This window comes from Mobula hypostoma, chromosome 15, assembly GCF_963921235.1.
Source record: "Mobula hypostoma chromosome 15, sMobHyp1.1, whole genome shotgun sequence".
Classification (NCBI taxonomy): domain Eukaryota; kingdom Metazoa; phylum Chordata; class Chondrichthyes; order Myliobatiformes; family Myliobatidae; genus Mobula; species Mobula hypostoma.
Genome location: NC_086111.1, coordinates 23411012 through 23436426, shown reverse-complemented (window position 1 = coordinate 23436426; position 25415 = coordinate 23411012). Strand labels below are relative to the sequence as shown.

The window sequence follows — 25415 nt, the reverse complement described above, 5'->3', positions numbered from 1 at the left end:
TAGAATACAAAAAAAATGCTGGAAGAACTCAGCCAACAAAGCAGCATCCATGGGAAGAGAAACCAATGAACAGAGTTTCGTTGGTTTCTCTTTCCACAGATGCTGCTTGACTGGCTGAGTTCTTACAGAGTTTCTGATCTTGTTCTAAATCCCAGCAGCCATAATTTTATTTGTTTTCCATTTTTTGATTTAAAATACATCTGCTACACAACAATGCTGGATGATAACTCAACCCATTTATTCGTATCTCTAGAGGTGATACAACTACATACAGAGAGATAATTTATTCTTTTTGAAGTTTGACATATGATCTTCAAACATACTTTCATTTAAGTCAGTATGTATTAACCGGGGGAAAAGTGCCAGCACTGGAACATGTATTTGTCCATTTTAGGCACCCACACCTTCAAGTGACAAGCTTATCTAGTTCAATTGAAGCAATATAAGATTCAATTTCATGCTGGATAGTTTGTTTGATCAGGTGGAAAAGTGGACTTGAGATCATTGATTACATTAGGAAAGGTTTCTCGGAGTGATTACAGCAGGTTTGAGAGCTTGTATGTCTACCCTTGTTAGTCCCAATTTGAGCATAATGTTGACAGACTGAAACTCCTTTTACTTGGCCCAGTAGTGCGTACTTTAGGATGTTTCAAGGGGAAATCCTGCTAAAAAGCTTGAGACTTCACTAACTACTCTGGTGTCACTTGTGCAAACAGTAAAACATTAGAGACAGAATAGAGTTTAGGTTCATGCCTACTATTGCTGGTCAGGGACTACAAACCTCTGTTGCGAGGATCTTAGTAACCACCATCTGGATCCTGATGCTATTGTGAACCAAAGGTTATTGCTGATAATTGTTTTATTATGTGTTGCAAGACTAAAGAAGAAGAGGGAATAAAAAGCATAGCAGAGAGAGCAAAGAAAAGAGAAAGAGGAAAAATAATGTGGCCTTCTCATACTAGACTACTGATAACAGAATTTCCACTGATAACAATTAAGCAATAAGGTAGCCAGGTGCAAGTAATATGACATGAATCACTAAAATCCAAGAAGTTTCCAGAAAAATACAGAGGCAACTGTAACCACTGGAAAGCTCCCAGAACAATTGGATGTATATAGGTGATTATATAAAAAGTAGAATCAAGCATAAGGAAGTAAATTTATAAGAGTGAAAACATTTTAATCCCTTTAATACAGGGTGTACTGATGCATTGGCCCAAAAAAATGGAATTAAGATACAATAACACACACAAATGCTGGTGGAATGCAGCAGGCTAGGCAGCATCTATAGGAAGAAGTACAGTTGACGTTTCGGGCCGAGGTCTTTCTATAGATGCTGCCTGGCCTGCTGCGTTCCACCAGCATTTTGTGTGTGTTGCTTGAATTTCCAGCATCTACATATTTCCTCGTGTTTGCATAAAGATACAATAATTCTTTTAAACATATTTTACATCCTAGGAAAATACCTTTTTGTACAAACGATAAATTGCAGTTCTTTCATGTACTAATATTCACAGATAACAGCAGATGATTCAGAGATTGCAATCAGTAAATAAGTGGAATGCCCTTTCCATATGATCCCAACAGAAGGTGATATTTTCTGATCCATGCAAGATCACACAAAGTTGCAGCTAGAGAAGACTGAGGGAGTGTAACTTTAAAACGCATTGCCACATTTGTCAGTGTTACTATCGAAATGTTCAACTGTGGTATTGAAAGTGAATTCATGACACAGAATCACACATTGATCCATAATGAATATCAGCAGCACTGCCTCTTTTGATGCACAGATTGGCAGAGACTTACAATCTGGATGTGATGCAGAATCTCATTGCAGACCGTCCAAAATGTGGATTTTGTGGAGCAGAAGCAGCAAAGCGGTGCTCACGCTGCCAGGTTGAATGGTACTGTGCAAGGTAAGAGAGTCATCTCGAGGTATCTCAGCAAGAATAGCTTACAGAGCCAATCCTTATCAGGAAATCAGCAACTCAAAGTGAGATGCTTCTTCCTGCTAGAAGTTGTACTGCCCCTGCACTTTTATCCATGGTTTATTGTTAAAAAAGTACATTCCGCTTACTTAATGCCATATTAAAATGATGTTGAGACCTGCCATTGTTTACTTTTTCAATTGTAAACTGGAAAGTAAAAAGAGGTTTAGATATGTACGTATATTGGGGGATGTTGTTGATTTGAGCGTGTGCATTTCAGAAGGGAGTGTGTGTGTGTGCGCAATTATGTGAGGGCTAAAATTGTAATATGTTGCTCAATGTTATATATAGAATGCATTTTTTTTCTTTGAATCAGTGTATCACCAGTTACAACAAAACTATGTACTTCATGCAGCATTCAAAAGTTGACTGCACTGATGCATGCCTTTATTTCATAGTTTTGAGTTCATACCGGATTTAGGACATCCCTAATGTTAGGTACCATAAGAGGGAAATTCAAGATAAAAACAGGAAGCTTATGTCAGGTGCTTAATAGAAAATTGAGGGAGTAGAAGATTTAGGAAGGAAATTAAAGAAAAATTATGAAGGCAATAAGTATGAAAAAAATCTGAGTATTAAACTATGAACGATCTTACAGATACTTTTAATGTAAAGAGCAAGAGGATAACTAAAAAAGAACCTCAGGGATCAAAAAATTAAGCTGTATGTTGAGGAGCAAATGGGTAGGATTCAGACTGAATACACAACATTCTCTGTAAAAGAAGAACAAAATACTTGTGTATTATTTCAGGAGGACGAGTGTCAAATATAGGATGGGATAAACAGTAAAAGGGGAAGCATTAGTTCCTGGCATTTTGAAAGTGGATAAGTAAATAGACCTGAATGAACCATAAACCCAGCTGTTTAAAAGAAGCAAAGAGGAAATTGTAAGGCTCCATTGTTTAATTTTCAATTATTTATAGCTACCAAAGTGATGTTAGGTGATTGGGGGGTGGGAGCTACTAACATACCACAGTGTAAAAAGGAAGGAAGGAATAAAATGAATAATCACAGGCTTGCTAGTATAACTTCAGTGGAATGCAAGTTATGGGCATCTATTTTTTATTTTCTTGTGTTTCTTTGTACTTACTGTGAATGTCCACAAGAAAATTAATCTCTGGGTGGTATATGGTGACATGTATGTACTTTGATGATAAATTTATTTTGAACTTTTGAACATTGAAGAGCATAAACATTTCCCTAGAAAGACACCTATTTATCCCGAACAGCCAGAATTTTTTAATCGATTGATGTTATTTTTAAGGGGGTAAGATGCAGTGTCGATGAGAGCAGTTAAATTGTTGGTGTTTACCTGAAATTTGGCGAGAACCTTGACAATATCCCATTTTGTCAGCTGATTCAAGCAATAAGAGCCTGTAAGGTCTAAGAGAAAGAAAATTGGATCCAAATATGGCTCAGTGGCAGGAAAGAGCAAGTGATTGATGATGGTCATCTTGGTGATTGTAAGGCTGCTACTAGTGGGGTTTGATAGGGCTCAATAGTGATTTTTGTAACACATGTCAATGATTTCACTGTGGGATAAAGAAGTTTTGCAAATGATGCAGAAGCTGACTTTGTGGCTGACCATTAGGAAGAAAATTTTTAGCCTGGTCTGGGAAGTTACGACCTGTACAAAAGGGACGGGTTGCATCTGAACCTGAGAGGGGTCAATATCCTTGCAGGCAGGTTTGCTAGAGCTACTCAGGAGGGTTTAAACTAATTTGGCAGGGAGATGGGAGCCAGAGTGATAGGGCTGATGATAAGGTAGTTGTTTTACAAACAGAGGCAGTGTATAATGAGATTGCTAGTAAGGAGAGGCTGATGATAGGGCAAAAGTGCAGTCAATGGGATGAGTGCAATGCAAAAGGGGACCAAAATCAAAAAGGGTGACGAATATAGGACTGAAGGTGTTATATTTGAATGCCCACTGTATGCGGTATAAGGTAGATGAATTTGTAGCGCAGTTGCAGATTGACATGTATGACATTGTGTGCATCACTGAATCATGGCTGAAAGAAGATTGTAGTTGGTGCTTAATGTCCAAGAATACACGTTGTATTGAAAAGACAGGCAGGCAGGCAGAGGGGGAGGTGTGGCTCTGTTGGAAAAAAAAATGAAATCAAATCATTACCAAGAGGTGACATAGGATTGGAAGGTGTAGAATCATTGTGGGTTCAGCTAAGGACCTGCAAGGGTAAAAAGACCCTGATGGGAGTTATATACCAACCTCCAAACAGTAGCAAAGATGTGGGCTACAAATTACAATGGGAGATAGAAGATGCATGTCAAAAGGGCAATGTTACAATAGTTTTGGGGTTTTGAAGACTGGGAAAATCAGGTTGGTGCTGGATCCCAAGAGGGGGAATTTGTAGAATGCCTGTGAGATGGATTTTTAGAGCAGCTTGTGGTTGAGCCCACAGAGGGATCAGCTATTATGCAATGATTCAGAATTGATTAGAGAGCTTAAAGTAAAAGAACCCTAAGGGGACAGTGATCATAATATGATAGCTATAATTCACTCTGCAATTTGAGAAGGAGAAGCTAAAGTCAGATGTATCAGTGTTACAGTGGAATAAAGGGAATTACAGAGGCACGAGAGAGGAAAATAGAGCAAAAATTAGTGGGAAGCTTTTAGAAACCAACAGAAGGCAACTAAAAAGTCATAAAGAAGGAAAAGATCGCTTACAAAAGTAAGCTAGCCAATAATGTTAAAGAAGATACCATAAGTGAGCACTTTCTGGTTGGCTGTCGCTGACTAGTGGTTTTCCACAGGGATCAATGTTGAGATCACTTCTTCTTACGTTACACGTCAATGATTTGGACGATGGAATTGATGTCTTTCTGGCCAAGTTTGCAGACAATACGAAGATAGGTGGAGGAGCAGGGTGGTGTTGAGGAATCAGAGAGGCTGCCAAAGGACTTAGACAGATCAGGAGAATGGGAAAAATGTGGCAGACAGAATACAGAGTCTGGAAATATATGATCATGCGCATTGGTAGAAGGAATAAAAGCATAAACTATTTTCTAAATGGAGAGAAAATTCAAAAATCTGAGGTGCAAAGGGACTTGGGAGCCCTCGTGCAGGATGCTCTAAACGTTAATTTGCAGGTTGAGTTGGTGGTGAGGAAAGCAAATGCAATGTTAGCATTGCTTCTGAGAATACTCGAACATGAAAGCAACGATGTAATGTTAAGGCTCTGTGAGGCCCTGATGAGGCCTCATTTGGAATATTGTGAGCAGTTTTGGGCACCTAATCTAAGAAAAGATTTGTTTACATTGGAGGGGGTTCAAAAGAGGAAAACAAAAATGATTTCAGGATTGAAAGGCTTATCAGATGAGGAGTGTTTGATGGCTTTGGGCCTCTACTCGCAGGAATCTCATTGCAATTTATTGAATGTTGAAAGGCCCCAATAGAGTGGATATGGAGAGGATTTTTCCTATGGTGGGGGAGTCTAAGACTAGAGGATAGAGCCTTAGAACAGATAGATGTCCATGTACAATGAAGATGATGAGGAATTTGTTCAGCCAGAGAGTGGTGAATCTGTGTAATTTATTGTCACAGACAGCTGTGGAGGCCAAATCATTGGGTATATTTATGGCAGAGCTTAATAGATTCTTGATTAATCAGGGCATGAAGGGATACAGGGAGAAGGCAGGAGAGTGGGACTGAGAGGAAAATTGGACCAACAATGATGAAATGGTGGAGCAGACTTGATGGGCCAAATGGCCTAATTATGCTCCAATATCTTATGGTCTTATTTGGAAAGAAAATTGACAATGGAAGTTCAGTCCAGAGAAGTATGAGACATTTCGTATGGTGAGATGCAACAAGGCAACAGAGTGCAGAATAATATGGTATGGAAAAACAGAGACTTCGGAATGTATGTCCTCAATCTTTAAAGTAAATATGACAGGTGATTGAAAAAGCTTATGGAATGCCATTCTTTTATTTCATGACTTGACATTGAAGAACAGGAGAATTAAATTAAAACTGTAAACAACAATCAATGGATGGCACATTGAATTCTGGTCACCAAGTTACAGGAAAGGTGCAATTACATTGAAGAAGGTGCAGAGAAAATAGACAAAGATATTGCTAGGACTGTAAACCAGTAGCTATGAGGAAAGATTGGATACACAGCAATTGTTTATTTTGGAACAGGAAGCTGAGGGAAAGCTTAATTATGAAATATAATATTGAGATACCCACGTGTCATAAATAGGAAGTGTCTATTTTCTTCAGCATGGCGAATCGAAAAATAGAGAACAAACTTTTTGTAGAAGATTATTGGTAATTGGCTTTCATAATCAATGTATCGCGTACAGGAGTTGGGATGTTATGATGAAGTTGTTCAAGACATTGGTAAGGCCTAATTTGGAGAATTCTGTGCAGTTCTGGTCACCTACATATTGGAAAGATATCAATAAGGTTGAAAGAATACAGTGAAGTTTTACAAGGACGTTGCCAGGACTTGAGGGCCTGAGTTATAAGGAAAGATTAAGTAAGTTATTCCCTGGAGTGTAGGAGAATGAGGGGAGATTTGATGTATACAAAACTAAGGGGTATAGATAAAAGGGTAAATCCAATAGATACAAGTCTTTTTTCCTACTGAGATTGGGTGAGACTAGAACCTGAGGTAATGGGTTAAGTGTGAAGGGTGAAATGTTTAAGAGGAGCATTAGAGTGGTGAGAGTATAGAATGAGCTGCCAGAGGAAATGGTGGATGTGGGTTTGATTTAAACATGTGTAACAGAAGTTTGGATAACTACATGAATAGAGGGGTACAGAGGGCTATGGTCCAGGTGTAGGTTGATGGGACCAGGCAGAATAACAGTTTGGCATAGACTAGCTGGGCTGAAGAGCTTGCTCCTGTGCTGTAGTGCTCTATGACTATGACTATAAGGTTATAAGAGAACGGAAGATGTCTGGAACTTGCTGAAAGGATGGTAAAGACAGACATCCTCAAAATTAATTACAATCATATTATTGCAATCATAGAAATATGGTTAAGGAAAGGCAGGACTTCCCTATCAGATTATTCAGATGCTGAAAGGAAATTTCTCATAGCCAATGCTGTATTTTTGGGGAATTTGTGTGATTCCTTTATGATGCCTGGCCCGTGGCAGTTGTTGTTCCTTTGCTTTCTACCCAAACTTGGGTATAGCTCTATCAGTAGACACTGAGAATGCTGATTCAGACTTGGTCACTGCCATCTCACCTCCTCACTATAGTAGATATAGTAATGATCAGCTACTGCAGTTTTACAAAAGTGATGAATTATTTAGATTCAGTTTTACTTATCAATTGTACATCTAAATATACAATGAAATATGTTGTTTACGTTAACAACCAACATAACTGATGATGTACTGGGGGCTGTCCACAAGTATCGCCACACATTCCAGTGCCATCTTAGTTTGCTCATAATGCTGGCAGAGCAATAGAGAACATAACAAAACAGAACATAACAAGCAACGAAGCAACAGCAAAACAAGTCCCATTCCAACTACCCATGCGCATACACAGTGCTTTAATCCAGGTCAAAACATCTCCAGCCTGTAGCCTTCAGCGGACTCAGACTCACAGACATTGAGCCTTTAGCTTCCCCAGCGGGCTCACAGAGAGCGCAGACTTGGGACTTTGCCCATCAAGCCTTAATTTCTATTAACCTTCAGGCTTCAATCTTCTGTGTTCACCCAGTACTCGCCAATTTCAATGAATGAGAAACCAAACTCCAGACTCACCGATGACAAGACTCTGTACACTAGGTCTCAAATTTCAGTCTCACCGATCCAGATACCTAGTGGATCACTGGCCCTCGTGCCTCTTGTCCACATGGAATTCTAATCCGTTGACAACTTACTGATGGGGAAAGGAGGCATCAGGCCTCGTCCTCCCTGGTCTGCCCGCCAGGGAAGTTCATGAATGTCCTTTGTCACACAATCTCATCGCTGGCCTTCAAAAGCAGAGTATGGAGCAGAGGCCTAGATTACGGCTTGACCTCTAACTCCCCCCACGTCCCTGTCCCTAATCCCTAACCTGACATCTAAATCCCCTCTCTGTCCCCAAACTCATCCCTACAAGCCTAAAAAACAACTTAAAACAACAGCTAAGTCTGAGCCATGACCACAACAGAGACAGCAGCTCAGCACAACCTTGACCAGAAGTTTAAATGCATAGTTACACTCAATTTTATTTTCTCATTCAGCACATTAATTCTCATTTGATCACTCTAACAGAAATCATGTAGCTTTGCCTTGTGGAGAATTGGTCTATTACTTTCCCTGGCCTCGTAGCCTGGCTGAGCCAGCTAGAGTGTACCTGGTACAGAAAGATGGCACCGATGCGAAGGATCATATTGAATACCTGAGCAAGCATGAACAACGATTCCTGCCTCTGCTCTTTGAGTCCTTGTGCATCTCTGAACAAGCTCCTGTTCTGAGAGTTGCTAATGTTGGTATGTGACACCATCAAGCACAATTATGCATTATACTTCTTGTCTTCATTACCAATGTCATCATCTTCAGTGACATGGAGAAATTAGTGGGTCCCCTCAGTTCTGCAAAGATAAAGAGAACAGAACATTAAAGAGAAAATGTTGATTAGAGAGATGTATGTGGAGAGATCTGAAAGGACAGATTAGTGGTCCAACACTCACTATCAATTCTGCTCTGTCACTGGTCACAGACTCTGGAGAATTCAGAACAAAGAAATATAACACATACTCCTCTGGCCATGAAAGATGCTGGGACTGGAGCATTTCCTCAGTGCCTCTCCTGTTTGCTCAGACAAGTGATGATTTCTTACTACTGCATCTTCAGGATATAAAGAAAAGTGAATAGGAAATGTCTCCTAAGGTGTGCATGTTGCAGCAGTGATGTATTTCTGTAGTGCAGCTGTGGCTTTTTTTTTGACAATTTAGCCTTGATTAAAGGGGTAAGATTTAGGGGTTTGCTGACTTACTCCTGATCTTAGAACTTTGGCTGTTTTCTCCAATGCTGCTGCTTTCACCACACTGGGACTTCTTGTCAACAAACTTCCAAGGCATTTGAGGTGAAACTCAGTAAATCTGGATATCTGCACACTGCCCAGTTGAGGAAATAAATCAGGCAGGTAAAAGAAAGTTGGAAACAAATTCTGACAGTGCTGTGTTTTAATGGTGAACCAGCATGGTAAACTTCACTCACCTCAACTCTGAACAGGTTTCCCAACTCTACAAATCATGTTCTCAGTATTAAATAGACTTTAAAAATTTGCATGATTTTTGTCAGTGTTTATTTATGGAGGGGAGGGAGCGTTGACTCAGACCATGAGAGGCCTGCGTCGGGCATTTTCATGCCTTACAAGGCGCAGATTGGAAGTCTGTGTGGGGTGTCACTCTTCGCACAGACACTAGAGCAACGTGTGATTAAGTGCCTTGCTCAAGGACACAAACACGCTGCCACAGCTAAGGCTCAAACTAGCGACCTTCAGATCACTAGACAAATGCCTTAACCGCTTGGCCACGTGCCCAACACAACTTGGAGAGCTGGAGAGTTTTTTCATAAATTCTTTATTTTTTGTATTTCCTTACTTTTTCTGTAAATGTCTAAGAAAAATTAGAGGAGATAAAAGATTTGAGCTATGGATAAAGAAAGGTCTTACAACCTACCTCTCATTTATAGATAAAAGAGTATTACAAAGTTTCCAAATCCTGCAGGACAAACATGGCCTAGAACATAATGACTTTTTTAGGTACCTTCAAATACGAAACTATGTTAACCAGAGTTGTAGATATACAGACCTATCAACAGTAGAATTAGAATTTTTCAAGATTCTGAATTCGGCTTGCACTTCAATACCTAGTAAATCAGTTTCTCGCCTATATAATGCACTCTCCCATGCTAAAAATGTAAATACACTGTATATTAAAGAGAAGTGGGAGAAAGAAGCGGGGTTGGTACTTTCAGAGGAGGCTTGGGGGAAAATCTGCAGCTTTCAATGGTCCTCGACTAATTCTTTGACTTGGAGAGAACATTGTTGGAAAAACATTATAAGATACTTCAAGACCCCATATCAGGAAAAATATAAAGATACAAATGTGATGTGTTGGAGAAGGTGCGGCTCTAAGGAGGCAAATCATTTTCATATTTTCTGGGATTGCCCTAAATTAAGTCTATTTTGGGAAGGTATTCATAGAACATTAGTTAAGGTACTTAGGTCCCAGATACCTCTGAACTTTGAGACGCTCTATTTGGGGCATGTATTGTTCCTTGAACAGAAGGAAGATATAAAGTTGCTGCAGGCCCTCTTAGCAGCAAGTAAGAAATCAATCACTAGAAAATGGCTAAATCCAATACCACCTACATTAGAAGATTGGTGCGAAATTATCTTGGAAATATTTAAAATGGAAAAGTTGACCTACTCCCTGAGAACTCAAAAAGAAACATTTTATCGAATCTGGAATAAATGGATTGAATATATAACCCCAATGCGAGCAGACTTTAGATGACTGTCCTAATGATTTATATTGCTCTTCTCATCAACACAGTAATATTGCTAACGTAAGCACCCCTAGTCTAAATGTTTGTTGTTTTTTTTTGGAAAATAGAGAATTAACACAAGTAAAGGGAAAGATTTGGGAAAGGGATAAAAAAAATGAAAAAATTAAGTAAATAAGTACATAGGGATTGGATAATTATGTCTGCGGGCAGGAACAAGCACGAACAAATTGGGATATAAACACCTACAATGGTTGGTACATAGGCTTGTATGCAACATTTTGGACCAGTGGAAATGGTCCAGAAGGGTTGTATGGAAACTATTATTACCATTTTTCTTAAAAACTAATTTCATTACTTAGCCTAATAGGTTAGATTTACCACAGTACATAATTATCTATTTAAATGTTTATTTTGCTTTTATATCATCTCAATGTATACTTAAGAATGTATAAATAATTGTAGTTTTATACATATAAAAAAATGGAAAAAGTTATATGTGTGAAAAAAGTACGTGATAATTGTGAACTCCTTATCCAAATAAAAATAAAATTTAAAAAAAAAGAAAAATTAACTCAAAGTAGTATATGGTAACATAAATACCTTGATAATAGATTTACTTTGACTTTAAGATCTGGTTGCACACTTGAACAGTAATCATTTGTTGATGCATGACAATAGGAACAATGAAACACCACACAATGTAAATCCACAAATATTACAAGAGGGAGCAGAATAAAAACTGTGCTTCAGTGACATCAATAGAAACCGTCTGGAATCTTCCAGTGGCACTTCTTCAGTGTTTTTGAATAGATGTATTTCTAGGTCCATGATATGATGTAAGATATGAGGTTATGTGTGTGTGAAGGTTGTGTCAGGTTGAGGGGTATATATTTCGAGGGGTTTTGAGGCTGAGGGCTATGTGTTTTTAGGGACATGTATAAGGATGATGAGTGTGTATTTATTTGATGAATAATGAAGAGTTCTGTGCTCACAGAATACTTGCTAGTAATCACATTTGATCTCATATCCAAATCCAGCCAAGTGAGACACGGGAGAATCCTAAATCTATGCCAACAAATTTCAAGATCAGTTGGTCAAAACACTAATTAATTATGATACTGTTTAACTTTGTCTATTTGTCTCTTTTTCAGAGAGTGTCAGGTGAAACACTGGCCGAAACACAAGAAAGCCTGTGATCTGATGGCTGATGCTGGAAAAATATGACTATGCTTTGGAAGACATTCAGTGGAAATCATACAATGAAGATTTAGTTTTCTGGGAATTAGGAACTGAATAGAACTGTGAAGTCTCATTTATGGGGTTGCACATCTATGGGGAACTCTTACTGCCTCTGAGGCATCACACATGGGTGAAGCAAGCCATTTAAATCTCCCATTTGTTCAAAAATGGTTAGCAGGTAGCAATTTATGAGGCAGAATTACAATCTCTCGTATTGATGTGGATTGGGGAGAGTGTGTTTAATGGATAAATTGAATTTATTTCTTTTGCAAGTTTATTCCAACTTAAATAAAAGTAATACTCTGAAAAATATTTATTTAGTTTTTAAGCAAGTTGCTTTGTGGTTTTTTTGTCATAATGTGAGCTTGATGAACTATTTTTTAAATCAATTAACTGCTTCTCGCCTGCCAGCTTGTACTCCTTCCCCTCCCCCCACCACCTTATTCTGGCCTCTTCTCCCTTCATTTCCAGTCCAGACCTGCTGAAGGATCTCAGCCCAAAACATTGACTGTTTATTCCTCTCCACTGATGCTGTCTGGCCTGCTAGGTTCCTCCAGTAGTTTTTGTGTGTTGCTCTCTATTTTTCTAAGGTCCTGTTTGACCAGTTACATAGGAGCAAGAAAACCATGGTTAAATTATCTGTTGTTGATCGCTCTGTAACATCAGGAATAGGGGACTTTGAGCATCAGGATGAAGTACATATTTGAAGCGATCCGCCCAATTTAACTGCTTTCTGTTGCTGGCATTTCAAAGGACCTCAGAAAATGAAAGACCGGTTAATACTTTCTCAGCATGCAAACATCATTTGGTGCTGCCAATGGGTAAATGCCTTGAAAACAAGCAGGAAATGCACTAACAATTATTGCTTTAAGACTCCAGAACTGAATATGTTCTTAAATGTCAAGAACTTTCCAGGTGTCATAATTTTACTCATGAAGCAACTTGTATTACTGCTGTTCCTTGAATCAGTAATGGAAGGGGACCTACATTTCTTCAATTGTTGTCAGCAGATGAGTTTGAGGGGAATTACAGGTAGCATCACTAATACTGTTAGGTCAGTTAATGTCTGCAGTTAGAAACCTAGAAACATAGAAAAACTACAGCACAATACAGGCCCTTCGGCCCACAGTGTTGTGCCAGACATGTACTTACTTAGAAATTACCTAGGGTTACCCATAGCTCTCTATTTTTCTAAGCTCCAATTACCTATCCAGGAATCTCTTAAAAGACCATATTGTATCAGTTAAACTAAAAGAAAGTTAAACAGATTGGATTAAAAATAAAATCAACAATAACTGACTCTGAAGACTTGTTTGATTTATCCCTTTGTGTTTTTTACAGCATCCATCGTATTCCAAGTACAACACGGTCAGAAAAAGCAGGCATCAACATCTTTTGCTTAGTTTCTGCCACTGATAGTAAAGATTGAAGCCATAAATTTACTAGCTTGCAATTTATAGTCATAGTCATAGTCATACTTTATTGATCCTGAGGGAAATTGGTTTTCGTTACAGTTGCACCTTAAATAATTAAATAGTGATAAAACCATAAATAATTAAATAGTATTATGTAAATTATGTCAGGAAATAAGTTCAGGACCAGCCTATTGGCTCAGGGTGTCTGACCCTCCAGGGGAAGAGTTATAAAGTTTGATGGCCACAGGCAGGAATGACTTTGTATGACGCTTTGCGTTGCATCTCGGTGGAATGAGTCTCTGGCTGAATGTACTCCTGTGCCCAACCAGTCCATTATGTAGTGGATGGGAGACATTGTCCAAGATGGCATGCAACTTGGACAGCATCCTCTTTTCAGACACCACTGTCAGAGAGTCCAGTTCCATCCCCACAACATCACTGGCCTTACGACTGAGTTTGTTGATTCTGTTGGTGTCTGCTACCCTCAGCCTGCTGCCCCAGCACACAACAGCAAACATGATCACACTGGCCACCACAGACTCGTAGAACATCCTCAGCATCGTCCGACAGATGTTAAAGGACCTCAGTCTCCTCAGGAAATAGAGATGGCTCTGACCCTTCTTGTAGACAGCCTCAGTGTTCTTTGACCAGTCCAGTTTATTGTCAATTCGTATCCCCAGGTATTTGTAATCCTCCACCATGTCCACACTGACCCCCTGGATGGAAACAGGGGTCACCGGTGCCTTAGCCCTCCTCAGGTCTACCACCAGCTCCTTAGTCTTTTTCACATTAAGCTGCAGATAATTCTGCTCACACCATGTGACAAAGTTTCCTACCATCGCCCTGTACTCATCCTCATCTCCCTTGCTGATGCATCCAACTATGGCAGAGTCATCAGAAAACTTCTGAAGATGACAAGACTCTGTGCAGTAGTTGAAGTCCGAGGTGTAAATGGTGAAGAGAAAGGGAGACAAGGCAGTCCCCTGTGGAGCCCCAGTGCTACTGATCACTCTGACGGACACACAGTGTTGCAAGCACACGTACTGTGGTCTGCCAGTCAGGTAATCAAGAATCCATGACACCAGGAAGGCATCCACCTGCATCGCTGTCAGCTTTTCCCCCAGCAGAGCAGGGTGGATGGTGTTGAACGCACTGGAGAAGTCAAAAAACATGACCCTCACAGTGCTCGCTGGTTTGAACAGGTGAGCGTAGACATGGTTCAGCAGGTAGACGTTGGCATCCTCAACTCCTAGTCAGGGCTGGTAGGCGAACTGGAGGGGATCTAAGTGTGGCCTAACCATAGGCCGGAGCAGCTCCAGAACAAGTCTCTCCAGGGTCTTCATGATGTGGGAGGTCAATGCCACCGGTCTGTAGTCATTGAGGCCGCTGGAGTGCAGCGTCTTTGGCACAGGGATGAGGCAGGATGTCTTCCACAGCACAGGAACCCTCTGGAGCCTCAGGCTCAGGTTGAATACACGGCGGAGTACTCCACATAGCTGAGGGGCACAGGCTTTGAGCACCCTGGTACTGACACCATTCGGTCCTGCAGCCTTGCTTGGGTTGAGATGTTCCAACTGTCTTCTCACCTGTTCAGCTGTGAAGCCCCCATGGTGGTTTCGTGTGGGGAAGGGGTATAGTCATGAGAGCAGGGTGGGGGTCTGTGAGGAGGGGAGAGTGGAATATGTGTTGGTCCAGGGCAAGCATTAAAAAGGGCTAAGAGAGTTGTAAAAGAGCGCCTGAAGGCTTTATGTGTCAATGCAAGGAGCATTCGTAATAAGGTGGATGAATTGAAAGTGCAGATTGTTATTAATGATTATGATATAGTTGGGATCACAGAGACATGGCTCCAGGGTGACCAGGGATGGGAGCTCAACGTTCAGGGATATTCAATATTCAGGAGGGATAGACATGAAGGAAGGGGAGGTGGGGTGGCGTTGCTGGTTAAAAAAGAGATTAACACAATAGAAAGGAAGGACATAAGCTGGGAAGATGTGGAATCGATATGGGTAGAGCTGCGTAACACTAAGGGGCAGAAGACGCTGGTGGGAGTTGTGTACAGGCCACCTAACAGTAGCAGTGAGGTCGGAGATGGTATTAAACAGGAAATTAGAAATGTGTGCAATAAAGGAACAGCAGTTATAATGGGTGACTTCAATCTACATGTAGACTGGGTGAACCAAATCGGTAAAGGTGCTGAGGAAGAGGATTTCTTGGAAAGTATGCGGGATGGTTTTTTGAACCAACATGTCGAGGAACCGACTAGAGAGCAGGCTATTCTGGACTGGGTTTTGAGCAATGAGGAAGGGTTAATCAGCGATCTTGTCGTGAGAGGCCCCTTGGGTAAGAGTGACCATAATATGGTGGAATTCTTCATTAACATGGAGAGTGACGTAGTTAATTCAGAAACAAAGGTTCTGAACTTAAAGAGGGGTAACTTTGAAGGTATGAGACGTGAATTAGCTAAGATAGACTGGCAAATGACACTTCAAGGATTGACGGTGGATATGCAATGGCAGGCATTTAAAGGTTGCATGGATGAACTACAACAATTGTTCATCCCAGTTTGGCAAAAGAATAAATCAAGGAAGGTAGTGCACCCGTGGCTGACAAGAGAAATTAGGGATAGTATCAATTCCAAAGAAGTAGCATACAAATTAGCCAGAGAAAGTGGCTCACCTGAGGACTGGGAGAAATTCAGAGTTCAGCAGAGGAGGACAAAGGGCTTAATTAGGAAGGGGAAAAAAGATTATGAGAGAAAACTGGCAGAGAACATAAAAACGGACTGTAAAAGCTTTTATAGATATGTAAAAAGGAAAAGACTGATAAAGACAAATGTAGGTCCCCTGCAAACAGAAACAGGTGAATTGATTATGGGGAGCAAGGACATGGCAGACCAATTGAATAATTACTTTCGTTCTGTCTTCACTAAGGAGGACATAAATAATCTTCCAGAAATAGTAAGGGACAGAGGGTCCAGTGAGATGGAGGAACTGAGCGAAATACATGTTAGTAGGGAAGTGGTGTTAGGTAAATTGAAGGGATTGAAGGCAGATAAATCCCCAGGGCCAGATGGTCTGCATTCCAGAGTGCTTAAGGAAGTGGCCCAAGAAATAGTGGATGCATTAGTGATAATTTTTCAAAACTCGTTAGATTCTGGACTAGTTCCTGAGGATTGGAGGGTGGCTAATGTAACTCCACTTTTTAAAAAAGGAGGGAGAGAGAAACCGGGGAATTATAGGCCGGTTAGCCTAACGTCGGTGGTGGGGAAACTGCTGGAGTCAGTTATCAAGGATGTGATAACAGCACATTTGGAAAGCGGTGAAATGATCGGACAAAGTCAGCATGGATTTGTGAAAGGAAAATCATGTCTGACGAATCTCATAGAATTTTTTGAGGATGTAACTAGTAGAGTGGATAGGGGAGAACCAGTGGATGTGGTATATTTGGATTTTCAAAAGGCTTTTGACAAGGTCCCACACAGGAGATTAGTGTGCAAACTTAAAGCACACGGTATTGGGGGTAAGGTATTGGTGTGGGTGGAGAATTGGTTAGCAGACAGGAAGCAAAGAGTGGGAATAAACGGGACCTTTTCAGAATGGCAGGCGGTGACTAGTGGGGTACCGCAAGGCTCAGTGCTGGGACCCCAGTTGTTTACAATATATATTAATGACTTGGATGAGGGAATTAAATGCAGCATCTCCAAGTTTGCGGATGACACGAAGCTGGGTGGCAGTGTTAGCAGTGAGGAGGATGCTAAGAGGATGCAGGGTGACTTGGATAGGTTGGGTGAGTGGGCAAACTCATGGCAGATGCAATTTAATGTGGATAAATGTGAAGTTATCCACTTTGGTGGCAAAAATAGGAAAACAGATTATTATCTGAATGGTGGCCGATTAGGAAAAGGGGAGGTGCAACGAGACCTGGGTGTCATTATACACCAGTCATTGAAAGTGGGCATGCAGGTACAGCAGGCGGTGAAAAAGGCGAACGGTATGCTGGCATTTATAGCGAGAGGATTCGAGTACAGGAGCAGGGAGGTACTACTGCAGTTGTACAAGGCCTTGGTGAGACCACACCTGGAGTATTGTGTGCAGTTTTGGTCCCCTAATCTGAGGAAAGACATCTTTGCCATAGAGGGAGTACAAAGAAGGTTCACCAGATTGATTCCTGGGATGGCAGGTCTTTCATATGAAGAAAGACTGGATGAACTGGGCTTGTACTCGTTGGAATTTAGAAGATTGAGGGGGGATCTGATTGAAACGTATAAGATCCTAAAGGGATTGGACAGGCTAGATGCGGGAAGATTGTTCCCGATGTTGGGGAGGTCTAGAACGAGGGGTCACAGTTTGAGGATAGAGGGGAAGCCTTTTAGGACCGAGATTAGGAAAAACTTCTTCACACAGAGAGTGGTGAATCTGTGGAATTCTCTGCCACAGCAAACTGTTGAGGCCAGTTCATTAGCTATGTTTAAAAGGAAGTTAGATATGGCCCTTGTGGCTACAGGGGTCAGGGGGTATGGAGGGAAGGCTGGGTTCTGAGTTGGATGATCAGCCATGATCATAATAAATGGCGGTGCAGGCTCGAAGGGCCGAATGGCCTACTCCTGCACCTATTTTCTATGTTTCTATGTTTCTATAATATGGAAGACAGGTGAGCGGCTAACAATATAGCCAGGGGCAGCAACACTGTAAAGTGATGTTGTGCATGAATGAAAGTGTGGCCGTTAAGTAAAACTGAATTTATATCTTGTGAGAGCAAAGAAATATCTATGGGATTACTACTAAGCCATAATCACTTGTGATGGACCCTACACAGAATCAGAATCAGGTTTAATATCACTCACATATGACGTGAAATTTGTTGGTTTGCTGCAGCAGTACACTGCAATACATAGTAATAAAAACATTAAAGTACAATAAGAAATATCTATAACAAGTTTAAATTAAATCAGTTGTGCAAAAAGAGAGCAGAAAAAGAAAAAAAAATAATAATGACATGGGTTCATGTCAGGATCAGAAATCTGATAGCAGAGGGGAGAAAGTTGTTCCTAAACTTTTGAGTGTGGATCTTTAGGGTCCTGTACCTTCTCCTTGATGGTAGCAATGAAAAGAGTAATGGGGGTCCTTAATGACGGATGCCAGCTTTTTGAAGCGTGGACTTTTGAAGATGCCCTCGATGCTGGGGAGGGTGGTGTCCATGATGAACCTAGCTGAGTGTGTAACTTGCTGCAACTGTTTCCGATCCTGTGCAGTGGCCACTCCATGCCAGACAGTGATGCAACCAGTTAGAATGGTCTCCACAGTACATCTATAGAAATTTGCTAGAATCTTTGGCAACATAGCAAGTCTCCTCAAATTCCTAATGAAATGTAGGTGCTGTTGTGCCATCTGTAATTGCATCAATATATTGGGCCGAGTAGATCTTCAGAGATGTTGACACCCAGGAACTTGAAACTGCTCACCCTTTCCATTGCTGACCCCTCCATGAGGACTGGTGTGTTCCCTCGGCTTTCCCTTCCGTAAATCCATAATCAATTCCTTTGCCTTATTGACATTGAGTGCAAAGTTGTTTTTGTGACACCACTCAACCAGCCGATCCATCTCACACCCGTATGCCTCCTCCTCACCATTGAAATACTGCCAGCAATAGTTGTATCATCAGCAAATTTATGAACGATGTTTGAACTGTGCCTAGCCACATAGTTTTGGGGGTAGGGGCAGTAGAGCTGTGTGCTAAGCGCACATCCTTAAGGTGTGCCAATGCTGATTGACAGTGAGGAGGAGATGCAGTTTTCAATCTGCACCGACTGTAGTCGCTCAAAGAGGAGGTCAAGGATCCAGTTGTGGAGGGAGGTACAAGCACCCAGGATTTGGAGCTTGTTGATTTGCACTGAGGGTATGATGGTGTTGAATGCTGAGCTATAATCAATAAACAGCAGCCGCAAGTAGATATTGCTATTCTCTAGGTGATTCAAGGCTGAGTGGAGAGCCAGTGAATTGTATCAGCCGTAGACCTATTGTGGCAATTGGCAAATTGTAGCGGGAGCAGGTCTTTGCTTAGGCAGGAGTTGATTCTGGTCATGACCAACCTCTCAAAGCACTTCATCACATAGATGTGAGTGCAACTGGGCAATTGTTGTTGAGGCAGCTCACCCTGCTCTTCTTAGGCACTGTCATGATTGTCGCCCTTTTGAAGCAGATGGGAACCTCTAATTGCAGCAGTGAGAGATGGAAGATGTCCTTGAACACGGCCACCAGTTGGTTGGCACAAGTTTTCAGTGCCCTACCAAGTACATCAGGACCTGACCCTCATTCCTTTACTTAGGTGCTCCTGGGCTTTATCAATCATACACATGGTTCCCTTTTTGAGTAAGGCTAAAATAGCTTTCTCACCTAGTCTAGTAAGAAAAGTTGTCCTACACACTTTATAGTAAGTATTAACACAGCAAAAGGATACTGTATTGAAAATCAGATCAACTAAGTGAAAGAAAGCCGAAATTAAATGCAATTACATCATCATCTCTGTGCTTTGATACCATCACAGAATAGCAAATTAAAATGCTCATTCGTTGTGTTTGCCAGTTGGCCCTGAGAATTACTGGCTGCTCTGTATTTAAGATTGTAGAGGAGACCTTGCTGCCGATTGTCTTTTCCATCTTATAGCAGAGAACGTCTGCTGTTAAGAGGCCCCAAGAAGGGGCAAAAACAAAAACAAAAATCATAATTTCCTGTCTCTTGAAGCTGGGGAACAGAGAATGGAAGAACTATATTTTTGCAGTCAACCCAAATTCACCAACATCTTTTGAAGTAGAACACTTGCAAACAATTTTTTTACAAGAGCAATTAACTAAACCATTCAGGATTTACTCCATCTCATAGTCTCTACATTACATAATTGTAATCCTTACTTATTTTTGGATCTTGCCTGAAATTATGACCTCAGTTTAAATGCTTCTATAATGAGTAGTTTAACATGTAAGTACTGTACAGCATTACTCCCCTTTCAAAAATCTGAAAGCACCTTTGTAGCTGAGGAAGCAAATGGGCTGTGTAAGTCTTTTGGTGAGAGAGGGTGCAGTATTGGTAGTAATGGGTGGGAGTGAGCAGAAAGGAGAAGAAATGAAAATACAAAGATGCAGCGATGGGAAAAGACAAATACCATTATGAAATTGGTACTACAATCCTAAAGAGAGAATGCTTGTTAAAATCTAGAAAAGCATTTCATTGATGCTGTGAGTCAAAGTATGATTTATTCTGTAGCAGTTCCGTCTTTTGTCAATGTCTTGATGCTGAAGAAAAACGTTTTATGGGGGAGTGTTTATTTTCAGATAACCAGAAAGAGTATTTTTAACAACAATTTCAAGTAGGAGTTGGAACAGAGCTCCTCAAATGAGACGTTTGTAGAGACAACTGAGGAGACTAGTTAGGGTCATAGTTAATTTCTGGGGCTTTGTTGGAATTCAGTAATGTCAATTACAGAATGTGAGGCAATGAAACTATAATTAAATTAAATCACTAAACATGATTTGCAAGAAAATATTCTTTCTGTTTGCCCTTTATTCCATGGGTGCAGGGAGCCTTATCATCTCTAACAGCAACTTTGTCAATGTGCATTTTGTGTACTTCTGTCATCAGACTCCAACCTCACAGATAAAATCAGTGAGCTTAGACAAGGTGTTCAACATGCCCCTTATTCACCCAAAGCTACTGGATCTAGGGCAGCTACAGGATCATCAAGCTATTTGTTACCATACGTCTGACCATTGAGATTTTTCCCCATCTCCATACTATGAAAATTTAGAGTATTATACTTGTTGTGCCACAATTTCAACCGATCTATGCCATCTCCCAGTGGAGCAATCCAAATTATCCCATTTACAATTATATTTTCCCAAACACCTTCCAATTCCCTTTTGATTTATTCTGTTTGTGTCACCCATGCATCATGTGGAAACCTAGAGTGATTAATTTTGAGATACATCAAAGGTTTGCGTTTTATACACTAGGTCACCATGAGTCCTGGTACATTCAGTTCTATCACCTTGCTTCATTGGGACTAACCTCTGATAGCAACCTTGATAGACTGCATGTTGGATATTTCTGTCATTAGACTCTAACCTCATGGTCAGTATCCCAAAAAAGCTAAGAAGCAGGGATGGGAAAAGCCTTGGAAACACTATGGGAAGTAACAGTTCTTTATTTGCAAATTCTATTTTTTTAAAAAAGGCTTGTTGCATGCCCAAATATTTTCTGATTTAAATGTTCAATGTCCAATACCCATAACAGAGATATTTAGCTTTCTCTGGAACACTAGTGCCAGTTTCCATTAGACAATTAATAAGGTTAGGACAGATTTTGTTTTAGACTAATGGAATTGTCCATTATTTGAGTGTTACTCCTAAGATACCGCCAGTAAATCGACCAAGGCAAGATCCCACAATGTGGGAATAGGAGCCTTTATTGAAAGCTGGTGAATGTCAGCACCTTGTGCTTTTAAAATAAACTTATTGAGTCTGTTGGTTTGCCACATAGACATAAAACTTTAATACATATACTGTGCATTACCTTCATAATGTTATGAATGTAAGTTTTAGTCTGCAAATATGCCCACTTTGCAAAATACTTGTGCATGCAGTCCTGAACAAGCAAATACCCAGTAACTTTTATTTGATTTCAACCTGAGACATGCTTCAGTTGTTGAAACCTTTTCATTAAATCAGTTTGGAGAAAATGTGAAACATTCGGATTATTGATTCCAAGAACTCTGCTTTAATTTCGGACTAGTTCCAATCAGCTACTGTACATAATGCCTATCTATAGGAATGAGGGGCCATTTGAATCAGAATCAGGTTTAGTATCACTGGCATATGTTGTGAAATTTGTTGTTTAGCGGCAACAGTATATTGGAATACATAATAAAAATCTATAAAATACAATAAGAAAAATATATAAAAATTTAGTGCAAAAAGGGAGCAAGAAAAATAGTGGGGTAGTGTTCATAGGTTCATTGTCCATTCAGAAATCTGATGGCAAAGGGGAAGAAGCTGTTCCCAAAATATTGAGTGTGTGTCTTCAGGGTCCTGTACCTCCTTGATGGTAGCAATGGGAAGAGGGCATGTCCTTGGTGATGAGGGTCCTTAATGATGGATGCCACATTCTTGAGACATTGCCTTTTGAAGGTGCCTTTGATGCTGGGGAGGCTAGTGCCCATGATGAAGCTGGTTAAGTTAACAACTTTCTGCATCTTTTCCGATTCCTGTTCAGTGGCCCTTCCGTACCAGGCAGTGAAACAACCAGTTAGAATGCTCTCCGTGGAACACTTATAGAAATCTGCGAGAGTCTTTGATGACATACCAAGTTCACTCAAACTCCTATTGAAATACGTCCACTATTATGTTTCTTTGTAATTGCGTCAATATGTTGGACCAAGGATAGATCTTCAGAGATGTTGGCATCCAATAACTTGAAACTGCTCGCCCCATCGATCCCTCAATGAGGACTGGTGTGTGTTTCCCTGACTCCCCCTTTCTGAAGTCCACAACCATCTCCTTGGTCTTCCTGAGGCTGGGTGCAAAGTGGCTGTTGTGACACCATTCAACCTGCTAATCTATCTCCCATCTGTACGTGTTTGATTGTCATTCTGTCTTGTAGTTTGGGAGCAGAGTGACTTCACTTTGTAGCCAAAGGGGAAAAGAAACAGATATCACAGAGAAATAGTTTTAAGTTGCAGCTGCCTGAATGGAGGGGAATGAAAGATGTCAGTGCGTATCTGTCAGTAAAGGCAGCAGAGATCTACATTCAGCCAGTACGTTGTTAATAACCAGACAGCAACACAAGTCAAACACTCGTTTTAATCGGTTTTCATGTTTGACACAAAAGGAGTTGTATTCTACATCCTGATATGTATATATTTGCATTGTTGCTTCAGGTAAAAAGACCAGACATTACAAAAGTTACAACATCAAAGTACCGTTCTGGCTATGGAACTTCTCAAAATGTCTGAAGGATATTAAAAATCATACAAATCCACTTAAAAGATAATTTTGCACGACTGTTTAACATACTGTAAATAGCATTTTGACTCAGCCTTTTATCTGTGTTTCTGCCTGCAAAAAGAGTGTCTTCCAAGTTTCAAATGCGAGCCCATATGAAAATTGACCATCATGCCAAATAAAGCAACAACTGATAATTAAATCACATGAAGGCAGGGCTGCTAAATGTGAGGTGAAGAAAATCAGAATTACAGGAGAGACTGGAGTTCAAGGAGCATTTTAAACATGATCTGGGGCCAGCTTAATCTTCACACACCAATTTATCAACTAGAATCACATAACAGGATATTTGGCCCATATCGAAGGCTGCCGCTCCGGGATCAGAATTCAGTCATTGAAATCTGAGGATGCCAGTACACTAACTTCTCTCCATCATTAGACGGAGACTGGTCCCAAAGGAAACTGTTGAGATCATGGAATAACTACGTTGGACCCAACGAGGTGCATTTTGTTGCAGGAGAGTTGGATTTTAGAATTAGCATAGTATTGTTACAATTTCCCATGGTGTGGCTGAGGCTATTGGGCAGTTATTCATTCCATCTACTCAAGAAAGGATATACCAGAATTAGAGGTAATCCAAGAGATTCATGAAGCTAATTCCTGGTGTGACAGGATTATTGTATTGTGAGAGGCTAAGGAATTTAGGAATTTTTTTGGGGGGTTTAGAAAAATGAGATCTACAAGATCCCAATGACAGAGTAGATATAGAAATGATTCTATTACTGGGAAATATTAAATGAGGGGACAGAGATACAAGTTTATCAGGTGGTCATTTAAAATGTAGGAATTTCTACTCTCAGAAGGTAGTGAATCTCTGGACTCCTCCATTCTAGAGGGTTGTAGAAGCTATGTCACAAAGGATGTTGAAAAAGGAAGTCTAGAAAATGCTGAATGACTGGGGAATTGAAGGCTATGGGGAACTGGGGCAGAAGAGGAGATGAGTCCTAGGGTAGATTAACCATGACCATATTGAATAGTGGAGCAGTTCAGAGGGCAAGGGACCCACTCCTGCTCTCGTTTTCTTGCATGTTTCTATTTGACATCGTAAATAGAATCACACAGCACAGAAGGAGACCATTTGATTCAAGTGAGAGCTGCCACACTGGGACCTGAATTCAGTGGCTGAAACCTTAGGACACTAGTCCAGTTTTCTGTCTCTGGCAGCAGACTGATAAGCATTGGTCAAAAAATATACTGTCACTAGTCATTAGGATGAACTGAACATAGACCTCTGACTTAAACTAATTAACAGCCAAAGCAAACCGCTGCATTTTTCCTGGAATACAACACCATTCTCATGAAGGGAGATTCTTGCAGATTCTTCATTGATTCCCAGGCTGTAAAGCAGAAGGTAATGGATCCACAAGAAGACAGACACCTTGAAGAATCTATCTTCCCCCTATCCTTTCAATCCACTATTTCAGATGCACAGGAAGATAGGACCAACCAGCTAGTGATGACAAGAACACAACCTCTTCAAGGACCTTTCAACAATTAGGGATTGACCAGCTCTGTAAATGCTAAATAGTTAAATTCCCAACTTGCAGTTACCATATATCATTTGAACCAGTGGTGTCAGATAATTAATATGTATTTGGCAAGCTGCACAAAATATTTTGTCCTTAACAAGATTAAAGGAGATGCTTCAGTAACTGCAATTCACAGTGGGAGATTATTCTGTTTAATTGCCAAAATCTGGAACTACTGCAATATATTAAATTCTTTGAAAAATATTGTTAATCCAATTCCAATATGTCCTTAAGTGGCAAAATAAAATTGTAATTTAATCCTTGTACATTTTCAGAAAAACGTTGTTGGATCAAGAAAGACTTTGCAGAGTTTAATGTCCTGTTAATCCAGTTTAAATATGTTTCTGTTGAAGGCTGGTTTCAATCAGAGAAATTACTGCACAATGACAGCTGTGGCATTCGTTCCAAGATCCAGTCATTAATGAACTATATCTCATTTGCTTTAAGCAGTAGTTCATGATCTCTGCCACTCAATTCCACTGAATCACATTCTAAACTAGAAGCAAGAATTTGTAACAGCTATGAAGAGAAAAACTAAAGTTCAAGGTAAATTTATTTTTAAAATACATATATGTCACTGTATACTTACCGAGATCAATTTTCTTGTAGGCATTCACAAAAGATAAAATAAAGACGATGGAACCAATGAAAAACAATGCACAAACAATGAATGTGCTGAAGAAGACAAACTATGCAAGAACAAAAATAA

At 40.3% G+C, this 25415-nt stretch overlaps 1 protein-coding gene across 3 annotated transcripts in view; it reads left to right on the top strand.

The window, feature by feature from the left end:
- The window catches only part of zmynd10 (zinc finger, MYND-type containing 10), a 54119-nt gene extending 41411 nt beyond the window's left edge, over positions 1 to 12708 (top strand). For all 3 annotated transcript variants that reach the window (XM_063067847.1, XM_063067848.1, XM_063067846.1), the window contains 2 exons: positions 1791 to 1916; positions 11624 to 12708. In XM_063067847.1, the coding sequence (XP_062923917.1) occupies positions 1791 to 1916; positions 11624 to 11696 (199 nt within the window). In that variant the 3' untranslated portion in view covers positions 11697 to 12708. The remainder of the gene's footprint in view (positions 1 to 1790; positions 1917 to 11623) is intronic.
- Positions 12709 to 25415: the final 12707 nt, after the last annotated feature.